The sequence below is a fragment of the Ambystoma mexicanum genome, chromosome 14 (assembly GCF_040938575.1).
Source record: "Ambystoma mexicanum isolate Mex_15411 chromosome 14, UKY_AmexF1_1, whole genome shotgun sequence".
Classification (NCBI taxonomy): Eukaryota; Metazoa; Chordata; class Amphibia; order Caudata; family Ambystomatidae; genus Ambystoma; species Ambystoma mexicanum.
The window spans coordinates 13,571,431-13,587,224 of record NC_090940.1 but is presented as its reverse complement, the minus strand read 5'-3'; the positions used below and the strand labels follow the sequence as shown (position 1 = coordinate 13,587,224).

The 15,794-nt window shown below is 46.7% G+C and overlaps 1 protein-coding gene across 1 annotated transcript in view; it reads left to right on the top strand.

Moving 5' to 3' along the window:
• TTC6 (tetratricopeptide repeat domain 6) overlaps positions 1-15,794 on the top strand; it is a 1,171,050-nt gene that overhangs the window by 77,588 nt on the left and 1,077,668 nt on the right. Inside the window, exon 3 of the mRNA XM_069638410.1 lies at positions 3,907-4,116. Within this exon, the coding sequence (XP_069494511.1) occupies positions 3,907-4,116 (210 nt within the window). The remainder of the gene's footprint in view (positions 1-3,906; positions 4,117-15,794) is intronic.

Genomic DNA, 15,794 nt, shown 5'->3' with positions numbered 1-15,794 from the left:
ATGGATCATTCAGAAGTTCTACTTCAGTCAGGATGGTTATACAACAGTTCATCAAACACAGAAGTGGAATTTCCACTTCTATTCCACCACTATCTTCACAACCTTCTACCACAGTCACAGTACTTCAACTTTTTTCTTCCTGGTTCACTCGCCTGCCTGGACTAACCACTATGTGTCCCTTTCCTGGAATACTCGCCTGGCAGGATAAAACTCCTACTACTACTACTATTCATACTCAATGGTAAGGTTTGTTCCCAACTTTCCACACTTGACTCCTTCACGGAGAAAATTAAACCAACAACAGATTCTGAGACAAGTCTTTGGACTTGTAACACCATTGGCTTATAACTTGTTTCATAAACATGCTGTCCAGAAGGATAATTATTCTTACATTGATTTATTTGCCATTGGCAATGCAAGTTAGAATCCCCTCCCCCTTGATCCTTTCTCCAAGCAGGGTTTCCTTGCTGCTCTCTCTTATTTATTTCCACACAACTTGTTGGTTGTTGACAATGTGATTTACAACTCCTGTGACTGCTACATTCAAACAGCCTTTACATTTCTTGGCTTTGGCAATGAAGCTAATAATGTCCCTTGTTTGAATATCTCTCTGTGGGAAAACTGCATCCCCTTTGTTTTATATTTGCCATTTTTTGGCTTGGGCGTTGCCGGTTACAATGTTCTCTTATTGGTTCTCTCCTTTCAGGCAAGTCGCATTCACTTTGTTTAACAATTGCCACCTTTTGGCTTGGGTAATGTGGGTTATCATATCCTTCTGTTCACCCTCCAACTTTTGGGTAATTACGTTCAGTCTGCTTCCTTTTAAATGTTTGGTATTCAAAATGTACTTCCTTGCGCAGCAGTCTATTTTGGAGCGCCCGGAGTTACCTAGCTCAGGTCAACTCACTGGTTTCTTTTAGCATTTCCTCCGGACCCGCTTCTTACACTTTGCTGGTCATCGGTTCTTCACTCGTGTCTGACAGCTACAGTCAGCCTCTTGCTGCCTGTGCTGTCTCTCACTGGATGGAGCTTAGACTGCTCCACACGCAATGCAGTAAAGTCTTCACACCGGAGCGAGATGCAGGACACAGAGAGCAAGTTTCTCCTTCAGGAAAGCTGGCATCAACACTGCTTCCTGTCCTTTGCATCTCCAGGGCAGCATGACCTCCACCACATTTTCTGCACAGCGTCCCGCTATTGGCAAAGTAGCAACGCCAACATCTGCTTTCTCCTGCTGCTGCTTCCACATCCTTCTACTGACCTGCACCTGACAGGCCTTTAAATATTTAAAGGTCTGCCTCAGGTGTGGGTCATTAGAACCACCGCTCACTATGGTCTAGTGGTGTGTCCCTCTTCAACTTCCCTTGAAGTCCATAATGTCCTTAATTGTGTTAACATGAAAATCTTCAATTTGACAATAAAGCTTTAACACAGTGGGATCATTAGGGAAATTATTCAGAGAATACTCCCATTCTTACTGACCCGAGTCCTCTCCCATGTGATCCTTCTGCAGAACACCACCCCCAGGGTCAGGATCAGGCAGCGTCTATCTTTCCCTGGCCACATAAGAAGGGTTCCAGGCCAGATTCTTTGGGATGGTCACCTCTGATTAATCAGATACCTGTCAATCTTGGTTTCACTGCGCTCGTGCGCTCTCACATAATAGAGTGCTTTCCTCTAACCTGGCCAGGGCTTGGAGGATGGACTGCTGATACAAAAAATAAACACAGTTTCGATGAAAACCAATCGAAGCGCGTTGAACGAACTCACCCAAAAAAAAGGTCACATCCCTCGCTACGCTCACCCATATACTGCCAGTGCCACCACGCGCCTCTCCTTTTCTCCTCCTGCGCTGCGGTTATTGACACTGTACATGCGCCGATTTTCAGAGCCGCCCAACACCACGCTTTGCAAAACAACCTTCACGTTTCATAGACAGCCGCTCCTGGAGAAGATTGCAAGGCAGGTATATACTCCCCCACGTGTTTAGTGTATTAGAAGGTAATAGTCTATAAACAGGCCAGACTTCTTATTCTAGGTAACAGTTGAACTTTCACTAATCTCCAATGCCATATAGTGAAATCTTCCTTTTTTCTTCCTAGTCCGTCTTTCTTCAGCTTCATTCTCAGATATTGCTTTAGCTCTTAAATCTGCGATCTCCTTAGTCTATGGCTTGGATGAAAGGCTGTTTGGAATTCTTGTGAAGGTTCCATACCACCTCACAACTGCCTTTCCACCAATCAGTCTTGAGAAGAGATTCCTCCATTTTGGAATGGGACTGTCCCATTCCCCTGCAAGGCTTTAGCTAAGGAGTCCAAGAAGACACATCTGCCCGTCTCATTCATACCCCATCGTACTCCTCAGCCCTTTCCTGTGTACCCCATCCCCTACTCAGTGCCTCAACCCAGACCTGAGAGAACCCCCTCGTAGGCGCTTTGAGCATTGAGTGGGGTAGTGCTCACTGGGTCGGTGGTCCCTTCAGTGAGTAACCCCTCCTCGAAATGGGTAAAAACGAAATGAAACAAAAGGGGACCCTAACAGAAAGCATTGGAAAACCTCAGCAAACATTATTCATAACAAGTCGCCCTGCGATGCCTGAGCCCATTTTTATTCCAGGGAGAGTCATAAGCTTTTTGCAATTGGAGACATACATTCTCCTTTATTCCATGTTACCAGACCATTTCTATATGCAAATGAATTCATGCAGTCGCACAATTGTGCAGTACAGGTTGTGTGATACCAACACCTAGTGGTCACCACATGACTGTTTAATTACCAAAAATCTCTAGTACACAGCAATACAAATACCCGCAATCCAATAAATACATCATGAAAGTGCAAAGAAAGTGCAGCGTGCAAAGAAAGTGCAGGAAACTGCACTACTGGTTTTGTGCCAAACAAGCAAGAGGCATGCATACAAACAAGGACATGTTAATACAAGGTACTATATTGGATTTTTCCATTTTGGCTACATTAGTAATGGAACATTAATTAGTATTAGTACATGAGAAAATGCACACAATCTTCTCTAATTTCAAACATACATTAAAGCAAATAGCAATCAATGGCCACATGTGATGCTGCCCTGCCAGAGTGTGACCAGCGCATACCTACCCCGGCATGCCATCATCTTCAATGAGCAGCAGGGCGGGCTGGGAAGAACTCTACCCTGAATCCCCACAGCCCTTCTTCTGACATAACCAAGAGGGAAGGGGAGATGCACAAACGGACCCCCATGCACACCTTCACCAGCAAAAGGCACACACCTTCAACTCTCACTTACAAAAGTCCACCTCTTCAAGTGTGCAAACCCACAGTGTCACTTGAGAAGTCTTATGCCCTCACTTGTACAAATCATGAAGGGGCATTCTCCATGCCTATGTCCTATCGCTTTATTAAAGCTGCAGATGCATACATACATACATACAAGCCTTATAATGCTACACACCTGTACCTGTGCAAGCACACATGTTCTCAAGCGCACATTTGCCTGTACAGATCCACAGATTCATCACCTGTACAGGCAGACACCTTTACCTGTAGAAACATACTTATATCTGCTCACCCGCAAAACAGGGTGCACAACTTCACCTTAACTACACCATATCCTTACATGTGCCAGACCTTAATTTCAGCTATACACACCTTTACCTGCACATGCAAACACACGTGCAGGTATGTACACCATCACACACATTAACCTGTGCACGTGCGTCTTCAACGGCTGAAACACACCTGTCCACATACACCACCTGAATGCACCCCTTGACATGAACACACACGCACACACACACACACACACACACACCCCCCCCCTTGTCCGTTTATATACGCATCTTCCCACTTATGTATGCACCCCTTCACCTGCATAAAGAGAAATAAGGCTTGCATTCTGTTTCCTTTCAGAGAGTCTGGCCATGGGACAATTCACCACTTCTGCACTACTTCCCCGAGGCATGTGTTGCCCTCACCAATGCGTCTGGCTTCCACACTGCGCCACACCCGTGATCGCATGAGAGACATCGAGCAGGTAGAAGCAGGCCTTCAGTGCCTGCAAGGCGGCAGATCAAGCACATCTGGTAGACCAGCTGCTGTGGGGTCCAGTGAGGCCTCTCGGTAGGTGTTTGCCCATCACTTTTTTAATTACTTATTGTTTGCAATGTATTTCCTGTGTGCTTAGTGCTGCCTAGTTCTACGTAGAGAAGTACATGTGTTCTTGCAGATAATACTTTGACCCTGTCCTGACTGTGAAGCGAGTGTGGGTTCTAGTTACTTAATGCTTACAGGCTCCTAAAAGGTTACAGTGACGCAGATGGACATCAGCATGGTGGAAGCATGGTGGAAGCATGGTGCAAGCATGGTGGAAGCATGGTGCAAGCATGGTGGAAGCATGATGCAAGCATGGTGCAAGCATGGTGGAAGCATGGTGCAAGCATGGTGCAAGCATGGTGGAAGCATGGTGCAAGCATGGTGCAAGCATGGTGGAAGCATGGTGCAAGCATGGTGGAAGCATGATGCAAGCATGGTGGAAGCATGGTGGAAGAGAAGTATGTAATGCTGTGGTTCGAGGTTTGAGGAGGTAATTTGTTGTGTGGACAAAGCTGATGGCTAGTTAGTGTGAAGACAGTGAGGTGCAGTGCTGTGGTTGTTTGTCTTTGTGGTCTCGTGGCTACTTCAGACAATGCAAAGTGCAGTGCTGTGGTCCTGTGTTTGAGGGGCCTTGTGGCAAGTGAGGAGGGTGTGGAGTGCAGAACTATGTGGCTGGGGATGAGGTGGTCGATGGCTCCTTAGATAGCTTGCATGTAGATCTTGTATCGAGGTGTCCAGTGGGTCCTCAGAGGGGCCGCGGTGTAAACTTTGGGTCAAGCTGTCTGGTAGCTCCCCAGAGGGGTCGTGCTGTAAATCTCAGGTCGAGGTGTCCAGTGGCTCCTCAGAGGGGTTTCGCTGTAGACTTCGGGTTGAGCTGTGCGATGGCTAGTGAAAGCGCTTGCACTGTAGATCTTGTGTCAAGGTGTCTGGTGGCTTCTCAGAGGGGTCGTGCTGTAAATCTCAGGTTGAGGTGTGCATTGGCTCCTGAGAGGGTTCATCCTGTAGATTTGGGGTTGCGATGCCCAGTGGCTGCTCAGCAGAGTTGGACTGTAGATCTTGTATCGAGGTGTCCAGTGGCTCCTCAGAGGGGCCGCGGTGTAAACTTTATGTGGAGGTGTCCGGTGGCTCCTCAGAGGGGTCTTGGTGTAGATCTTGTGTCGAGGTGTCCGGTGGCTCCTCAGAGGGGTCACGCTCTAGATATCTGTTCGAGGTGTCTGGTGGCTACTGAGAGGGGTGGCACTGTATATCTCAGAACGAAGGGTCTGGTGGCAGCTCATTGGGGTTGCGTTGTGGATCTCGGGTAGAGTTATCTAGTGGCTCCTCAGAGGCATTGCGCTGTAGGTCTCATGTCGAAATGGTCTATGGCTCCTGAGAGGGGTCGTGCTGCAGATTTCGTGTTGAGATGTTTGCTGGCATGTGGAAAGTTTGTTGTGAAGAAAGGAACCCTTTGAGCCTCAGAGATATGACTGCACGGTTAAGCAGATGTAATCGCCTCTTCTGTGTACACACTGCCAAGTGCAGGGAAACCGAGGCATGAAATTGAAAAGGATACACAGGACAGGGTAGATTGAAAGAATATCCATGCAGTGCAGGGGAAAGAAAGAATGGGCACGTATGCCCTTTGCCTTTCAAAACACAAATACATGGACTCCTCCCCTTCTGCAGAGGCTGGCTTGTAGGTGGGGGTAGAAGGGACATGATCAGCGCTATCTTTGCCACCAAATAAGTAATGTCCTGTCCAAGTAAAAGAATGACATTTCCCCTTATGCTTCTTTTCTGGCCAGTGCGCCACCCACAGGACACAAAAGGCATTACAATGAACTGTTTGTCCCTCAGTGTACTTGCCCTTCCATACTTTCCACCCCCTACATTACTAATGTCGAGGTGCTGGTTACTCTTTTTCTACCTAATAGTCATATCAGGAACTGCATTGTCCTCCTTTTGATTCTTTCTTTAAAGGAAGCTCTGGGATTTTATTTGATTTAAACAGCATCCTGTCCAGTGCAGGACTGACTTCCTTCCAAGAAATACTAGCCACAATTTAAGAGACACGAACATGCAGGGGTCACTCTACAGACTGGGCCGCGCTTGCCTCATGAGTATAGACACTGGCTAGAAACAGAATAGGGTTACTAACTGAGTCTAATCTATTATAGAGCGGTGCATCATATCCAGTGATAATTCCTGCATATATGTGGAACAGCTGCCTTGAAGGTATGATCGTTAAGCAGATGAGTTGGAACTGGTAGGAAAGATTTTCTTTTTGTAACTTTCCCTCCATAGTTTCTATGGACCCCCAATCGTTTTGCTGTTTTTGAACCTGTCCTGACTTTCTACAGGGAAATGAAGCCTTCAGCTTCACTCCCCTGGCCTTTTGCTCCTTGGTCATGGGGAAACGGATCCGTCCTTCAGACTCTCCGTGCTGGGAAACGTGGCTTCCCTTTTGCATTCAGTGACTTTTTAACATTGCACACATCTCCTTATAATACAGTGCAATGGGCATACCTTTGTATCACCCTAGCTTTTCACACTTGGGATTCTTGGTAACTTTTATATGTGTTTAAAGACAAGCTGGCGGCAGCAGCTATATTTTCACATTTTTTTTATTATTTTGGTGTGCTCATTCACTTTTACCTTGTATGGCTACTAAATGTTGCTAGTGAAAGGAAGCGCCCCCAATTTCAGCACGATCCTCCCCGCAATGAGAGACAATAAGGGACTCTCCCGTAGTGGGAATAAGACCAAGACAGAGTGCGGGTGAGCGTAAGTAGGAGTTTATCCAAAGATTAGGGCATGCAAAGAACTCTGCAACCTCCGAGAGCGCTCTGTCTGACAATAGCAAAGACAGGCGTATTTCTAATACAAAAAACGTCATCAGAACCTACACACTATAGGGGGCACAAGTTAATTGGGATTGGGTGGCGTCGACTAACTATAGGTGTTGCTGCAGCGTGGTTGGTCTTGGCGTGAGGACGTCACTGGTCAGCCTCGTGGGTTGGGTTGGGCCTGGCAGGCCAGCTTGAGGTCATCCGAGCGGTGTTGGTATGCTGGGGCAGCCTGTGACAAAGATGAATACCTTTCCTGACTCGTTTGCCCTAGGCCATGCACACTGCAGTTATTCAAGAAACGACATCTAAGTTCATCAATAAATCGCTCAGCAGTTTGTCTTACAAGATAAACGCAACACATGAGGAATGCACCTCGTGAGAGGTCCGGTGGTTGTCGGTTGGGGTGAGATTTACCTGTGTCCTACTGACCGGTATTTTAGGTCGAGGGGCTGGGCTCTGGGGCCTGAGCCGAATGATACATGTCTGTCTACCGCGTTAGAAGTTATTATATAAATGGGTCTCTGTGTCTTGTCCCAGTGATGGGGGTCGTCTTTGCACGGGGTCATGATTCTTGGGGTGGTCTAGGGGGAGGGTTGTGGAATTTACGAGAGGGTGCTGGTAGATCAGTGGATTCAAACGTGGGTTTATTACCGTGCTGTAAATAACACAGGTGGCGGGCTGTGGCCTTGGGTGCGGTACCGGGGCCTCTGACTCTCTGAAGCGGCTCCAGCTTGGTTGGGGGAGGTGAGGGAGCGCGGCACAGGCCTTAGCTTCCTTATCTGGCAGGCTTGGTAGGGTGGGAGGGAGAATGGCCTTGCATATATTCACAAAGGTTTTTTCCTCGTGCGTTGCTAACTTTTGAATGCGGAGCTTTTATAATGTTCCGCCTTATTTTGATGTTATTTAAACACACATATATATATATTTCAATTTCGTTACACATTTCTTTAATACAGTCGGTCCGAGTACCTTTCATTACCTAACATTATATTTACTACATGGTGTGATTATTTTATGTACATTAAACGTTACACGAGGTAGTTCTAGGTTATGGCCTACAGAAATTGATGCTCGCTGCTTTAGGTGATTGAGAAAACATATATGAGTTCAGGTTTCTACATAAAATTGTAAGAACACTTATACAGATAAAGGCTATACATTTGGTCAACATCTTTCTCTGTGGTTATAGCAGCACTAGTGCAGACCTGGGGTGGTATCATGTAACGTTGCATCTTTATAGTTCATTCACAGTTTGCAGGATCTGTTTAAACAGAGGTAGTTCATTAATACCAATACTTGAATTATTTTCTACTTTCTTCAGCTAACAATGCTTCAGCTTGTTTTTTCATCACCCTGGCCTCGCGGACCAGGTCGTGCGGGTGCAATATTACATGGTGAACGATGAAATGTTACAGTGTTAACATCTCGGGTTAGCTCATACCCGGCTTTCTCATGGGAACGCGCTCGCAGCGGATCTACCAAGGCTACTGCGGCGGCAGGGATGCATGAAAGGCCCTCCAAAGGTGGGGGCCTCGTTACAGTGTGCTGAACTCACGCCATGTTTGCTAGACAAGATGGCTTCTAGGCCTAACTGAATTTTGGTATATGCAGGGAACGGATACGTGTGGGCAATGTCGTCGGCGGGTGAACCCTCCTCCACCTGGGCCCGGGTGGCATGAGGGGACAGCCACCGAGTCATGGTCCTCACCTGGGGAGAAGGCTGCAGGTGAGGAGGGCCTCGCGGCCAGTCCTCCCCTACATTTCCCCCCTTTCGTTACTAAAGTAACGAATTCTTTAGCTCTTCTAATCTTCTACATTCTTGCTCCTCTATCACTGCGTCATCCCATGCAGGCGTTCCTTTTCTAGGCATCCAAGCTCTGCATACCCCCCTCAAGCTCTCACCTCTTCTAGCATACTCATCTGGGGTACAGGTTAAATATATACAGTCACCAGTCCCTTCCAAGTCTACCCAGACCTCCTCATACCATTCCAGTTCCACATCTCGGGGCTCTTTGATAGTGGTGTGCCATAGTTTATCTACTATGTACTTATCACGGCACATAGGCACTAACTGGTATCTGGGAGTGTTATCTGTTCCTGTCTGTACATGTACCTCTTGTGTCGCCTTAATTGTACCACCAGAGTTGCCCATTGTCACCATCATCATCGCACCGTTAGGGACTGCATTAGCACAACATCGGAGGCCCACCTGGCATAGGCAGAACACCACGAGGAGGACCACCACAACTGGTATCAAGAACTTCATCGCCAGTCCAAGCCATGAGGGAACCCAGGAGAAGAGATTGTCGAACCATGAGCTATCTTCGGCCCCACCTTCCATCTTCATCTTCTCTCCCAGGTTATGTACCGCTTCAATGACGTGGGACAGGGACCCATTTTCTGCATCTTCAGAAGGTACGAACGTGCAGCACGCACTTCCTATTTTTCGGCAAACACCTCCATCGATCGCTGTTAGCAGGTCCAGAACATACCTGTTCTGCATGGTCATTAGTCGCAGAGCTCGTAGTTCCACCTTTATTATGTTGAACCCCTCTTCAGTGTCATTGGCCAGCTGAATCAGTTCCCACCGTGTGATCTGGAGCCATTTTGCATTTGCTCTTGCTTGGACACTTGAAACTAGTGAGGCAAAAAATGTTTCCACGGAGCTAAACAGGCGATACCTGTCTGGGATCTGTGCCAATAAATCGGATGATGCTTGTGATATGTAGTTTGATGTTCGCTTGTTCCGTAATAGCTCCTTTTCTTTCCCTCCGGAGGACAGGACATAGAGGTGCGCTTCTGCAGTGGGAGATGTGGCATCCTTGTTCACGTTTCCTTGATTCTTGTCGACGTGACTTTCTGGAATCACCATTAAGGCCGAATGCAAAGTGGCCATTGAGCAGCTGCCACTCCATGCCTGGGGAAGGTGCAAGTAAGCCTGATTCCCGCATACCCAGTATGTGTCCATTAGTGCTGCTGTTCCTTTTTTCATGTCTGGGATGGTGAGAGTTTTGTTACAGTTTTTATTCGTTCCCATTGCCACTTTTCCTTCTCCCTTGAAACATAGTTCGTTTTGTATTTCACTTTGTAGCTTGAAGGGTTTCTCCATCGCTGTTACCCATGTTAGTTTAGAGATGTGTTCTTTCCATATTGGTAAGCACGTTTTTTCCATCCACTGCAGCTTGTCTGGTTGGACACCTTTCAGTGCTTCCGCTTTGCACAGTACTTCTTCATCTTTCCATTTGTTTTCGGAAAACAGCGTCCCTTGTATTGCAAAGAAAGGTTCTTTAAGACAGACCACTCCAGACGCTTTTGAATAGCACGTTTTGCTGTCCTGTATCATTTTGAAAGAGACATCGTGTGCTTGAAAGGTGTTCTTTATTCTACACAGTGTGAGATGAAGGAGACATTGGGCATCCACAATGGGCAATTCTCTTGGCAACAACACTTTGGGCGTACCTGATGCATGGGGGATAAGCGAACAGACATAGCAGCTTTCATTGGTTGTCTGTTTAGCTGTTGTACTCATATCTGCATACCATTTATTTGCTTGGTGGGGGTGTCGTGGGTCTTCCATCTTATCTAATCCTAACCCATAATACTCATCATACCCCTTCCTGCTTGTCTCTCTTCTTCGCCTACTTCTCTCCCCTCTCCTATACCTTTTAGTTTCGATAGGTGAAAGAATAGGCCCCCCTTTCTCATTCCCTCCCCCCTTTTCCAATTCCTCATATATGAATTTGTGTTCTGTCATCGTAATTACTTTTCCATTTTCCTCAATAAACAACAAGTCGCTGTTCTGTATCGGGGCGGGAAGGGTAGTGGGGCTGTTATATATTTCAGGTAGGACCATTGTGTCATTTTTCATATCTTTATCTCTTGATTGTAACGGGGCAGCAGTGGATGGTGTAGTGTAGTAACCCCAAACAAGACGTGATCCATCCCAGACCAAAAAATCACCTTCTTTGATATTCATACTTGTAATTGAATTCGTGCCAGGGGCAAGGGTGGTGTTGCTCCCCCCTCCCCCCTCGTTCATCTCGGTAGAGATGAACGCTATGACCCAATATGTCACTAGGCAAAACATTGAGATGAAAAACACAATAACACACATTGATAAACCACATTCGTATCAATATGTCAATCTATCCACTAACATTTCTCTAAACCTAACAAATCTATTAGTTGCAGGCTGCCCATTCGATGCCATAGTAAATCCTGTTTGAAACATAAAAGTGCATTAAGTACAAGCATGTAAACATTTATAACGTTGTGACTTTTTTTTTTTTTTTTTTTTTTTCCGACAAAGTATGGGAGTGGGTAAGGGAGGGGGTGTGTCCACAGACAGGGTAACTTTGCAATCATTATTATTCGTACATTATTTCCCATATGAAGAGGAAAGTTGAGAAAAAAAAACTTTTCTAAAACAAAAAAAAACCCCTACAAAACCCTTTAAAAAGTTGTAAAAAATGACATATATATATATATACACATATTCATTTCAGTACACTTGTCGTGCGCCAGTCGCAGCCAAGGTTCATCACTTAATGCACACAAAATTTCCATCATTCATTCTGCACCACTTCATTGTCCGCAGTTGCCTGTGCCTCGTCCTGTACCTCACCTTCCACGGCGCTATAGGCTCTGCGTACGTCTGTCAAGTGTACCCAATATCGTAGGCCCTTCACCTTTACTGCTGTGGGTGTACAAAACACTACTTCGTAAGGGCCATGGAAGCGTGGCGCATTCCACCTTCGCACAAAACTTCTGACATATATGTGGTCACCAGGCATTAGTTGTAATGGGTTTTCAGGCAGTCTCTCTGTTTCTGTTGTGTTCCCCTCCTCTCTTGTAGAGGGGGGGGCTAGTTGCTTTGCAATTACGCGCGCTGCCCGTGTCAGTTTTTTCAAATACTCTGTGAACTCCTCCCCCAATAACGCTGCGCTTCTGTGTGCATCAGAACGTTCACGGAGAGGCGAATGCGCTGTGTGCATTCTCCTTCCCGTGACGATCTCATGCGGGGACAAATGGTGGTCTTTGCTGGGCTGGTTTCGTAACTCGAACAGGGCCAAGGGCAGGCAGTACATCCAGGTCTTTTTAAGGGAAAAACACAGTTTTGACAATCTGCTTTTTAACAGACCGTTCATCTTTTCCACTACGCCATTACTTTGAGGATGATAAATCGAACATAATTTGTGCTTTATTCCCAATAGCGTAGTCACTTCCTTGAATAGTTCATTAACAAAATGCGTGCCGTTGTCTGAGCGAATAACGTCGCAAATCCCCCAGCGCGGGAACACTTCCCGCACTAGGAACTTCGCGGCGCCCTTCGCATCAGGGCGCGCACAGGGGCCTGCCTCCACCCACCTCGAAAATGGACATACAACCACAATCATGTAGCGAGCCCCGTTACATCTTTCTCCCATGTCTACATAATCAATGTGGAGCTCCCTGAATGGACCATTTGGTTTTGGTATCGTTCCTCTCAGTGTGCGCAATGTCATACCTGAGTTGTAAATTTGACATGTCGTGCATTCTAAAGCCAGCCTGGTGATGTGTTCATGGAGGCAAGGTGCAAACCAATCTTCTTGTATGTCTGCCATTATGTGTTGCTTTGCGTTATGTGCAGGAAAGTGTAGTTGTTGAAATGCTATTTCTAACAGTTTAACTGGCATTACCGCTTTTCCTGAGCTTTTTTGTCGCCACAATAAATCAGTCGGCGATTTGCTGCATCCCCTCTTAGTCCACAGCAATTTTTCTTCTGCACTAGCTCCCTCTTGCAGCTCTATAATTTCCTGCGTGGGCATCATGTTGTATCCTGTGGGGACCTCTTGGCTTGCTGTGTGGTGCAACATGTACTCTCCTACTGCACCTTTCTGTAAATACGAAGCTTCTTTGGCAGCGGCGTCTGCTGCCGCGTTCCCCAAAGATATAAAATCTGTATTTGTGGTGTGGGCTTGGCATTTTACGATGGCCACTGCCGTGGGCTCTTGCAGGGCCTCAATCAGTTCTTTTAATAATTCTGCATGTTGAACTGGTGTTCCATCTGCTCGTCGAAACCCTCTCCGCCCCCACCGTGCCAACCCGCCGTGTACTGTTGTTGTCATGTATGCTGAGTCGGTATATATTGTCACTGCGCATCCCTTGGCGGCATGCAATGCTTCTATTAGCGCTATTAGTTCTGCTGCTTGGGCTGAATAGTGTGATGGGAGGCGGTGTTGCACTAGTGTCTCGTATTCATCTTCTTCTAATCGTACAACTGCCATACCCACATGTTTCTCTCCTGTCTCCATGTCTATTGATGCTGACCCGTCCACGAAATACACCTCTCCCTCGTTCAGGGCATTCTCAGAAATCACTTGATCCTGACCTTCGTCACCTGTGTATGTAGCGCAGTCGTGGTTCTGCATGTCCTCTATGGTGCACGCCTCTGTGATGAATGTGGCCGGGTTCACTGTTTTACATCTTACTATATGGATGTTTGCGCTGGACAATATTATTTCATATGCTGTGGCGCGTTGTGTCGTCAATGTGCTCTTTGATCGCTCTAATATTGCAAAGAGTGAGTGCTCCACAAACAGTGTCACAGGACAGCCCATCACTATAGTGGCACTCTTCTCAATCGCGAACGCGGCTGCAGCTAGGGATTGCTCGCACGCGAAATGTCCTTGCATTACTGCGTCTAGGGTGCCACTATAGTAAGCCAGTGGTTTGTGCCCTAACGATGTCTTTTGTGTCAGTACTGCTGTCATCAGTGTTCCTTTGCAGTGTGAAAATAAGAAGAATTCGCGCCCATAATCTGGATTTGCCAGTACTGGAGCGCTTGATATCAGCTCTTTTAGTGAGTTAAATGCTGTGTTCATCTCTTCTGTCCATTCTATGTGTTTGTTTTCCTGCTGTGCCTCTTTTAGTGCCTGTAACAAGGGCCTTGTGTATGCTGCATAATCCAATATCCATGCTCGGCAATAGTTGCACATACCCAGAAATTTCTGCATCTCTTTTACTGTTTTGGGCGCCCCAACTGCTCTAATCGCCTGTGCCCTGTCTGGTATGATCCGCTTGCCATCCTTTGATATCAGCTGTCCCAAGTATAGGACCTCTGTCAGACAGTATTGTAACTTCCCCTTGTCCACCTTGTACCCTTTATTGGCCAATAATGTCAGGAGTGTTATTGAGTCCTTTCTACACTCTTCCTCAGTTTGTGCACAAACCAATAAATCATCAACGTACTGAATCACTGTGCTTTCTACAGACAAATTCCCCAGATCTTCATGTAGTACTCTGTTGAATATGCTTGGGCTCTCGCAATATCCTTGTGGTAGTCTGCAGTGTTCGAACCTCCTCCCCCCTAGTGTAAACGCTGTTAAGTACCTGCTCTCTTCTGCTAAGGGAATCGAGAAAAATGCATTTTTTAAGTCAATAACTGTGAAGTGGGATGCCGTTTTCGGAATGTTGCACAGTATTGTCGCCGGGTTCGGGACTAAAGGGAACTCCTTCTGAATCACATCATTGAGTGGGCGTAAATCTTGTATCATCCTCCATGAACCTCCCTTCGCCTTTTTAATCGGGTAAATGCATGTGTTGCATGGGGAGTTTGAGGGCACTATTATTCCTTGTGCTAGCAGTGCATCTAGTGTCTCTCTGATCCCTTCTTCTGCTTCGCGTGACAATGGATATTGTTTTACCCGGGGTAGAATTGCTCCCTGTTTCAGTTTTATTACCACAGGCTGAACCCCATGTAATAACCCCACATCATGGGGGCCATTTGTCCATATGTTAGTGGGTACTAACCTCATGTCGTCATCAAAAAATGCATGTGGTGCTCCTACTACTGCCATTAATTCAACTTGAGTTTTTCTGGCTGTAACTACAATGTCACACGGCATTGCCAGTTCCATCACTATTTCGCCATCTGTCTCAGTGTCTGAAAATAGCTCCTCGTCCGAGAGCTCCCTCAGTGGGATATTTGCATTTGTACACAGTACTGTCCGCCACTCACATCCTTCCATGTCAACGCCAATCACACATATTCTGTTTGCTGACACGTGTACTGCGTGTAAATCCAACGATAGCACCGACCCGGGAGCAGTGTCGGGGCTCACTATGGGGCGGAAAAGGAATTCGGCTGGGATCCTCCAATCCATCCTTTTTAGTTCTGGTACTATGAGAGCCAATGCTCTCATGCCCTCAATAAACATCTCCTCGTTTCTTGGTAACCCTCTGATCTCTTGCATGATTGTGTGGCCCTGTATTACTGCTAATATGCGGAGGGGGCATATGCCTGGCGTCGAACATACGATACCGCTCCCTGTGAATGATATTGTCATATTTAGCTTGCTTAAGAGATCTCTCCCCAGCAAATTAATGGGAGAGTGTTCATAGTACAGTAAGGGTGCTTTCACTGTTTTACCCCCCACTGTCACATCCAATGCCTCTGTGTAAGGAACTTCAATTACAGCCCCAGAGAACCCCTGCGTCTCTAACGTTCTATTAGATAACGGGAACCGGCCCTCTCTAATGCATGATTTCTCCGCTCCCGAATCCACCATGAATATGAACTGCTTGTCTCCTATCTGCGCCCCTATCAATGGTTCCTCTGATGCATTGTGGGTCGTAGATAGTACTGGACACGCAAGTGCTCTCTGTGGGCTGTCCTATGCGGGGTGTCTCATTGCCCCCCCTTGATCAAAAATGTTCCCCGAAACCACTGACACCCCGCTGTAAGGTGCGGGAGCAGGAGCTCCGTTAGCTACTGTGGCGAAAGTGTTACCTGGCGTGTATTGCATATTGTCATTATTCTGTGGGTGGTTTTGTGTTCTGTACTGATGTCCGTGTAGTTGTGCGTTACTTCTTTGTCCTACATTTTCCGGTTGTTGG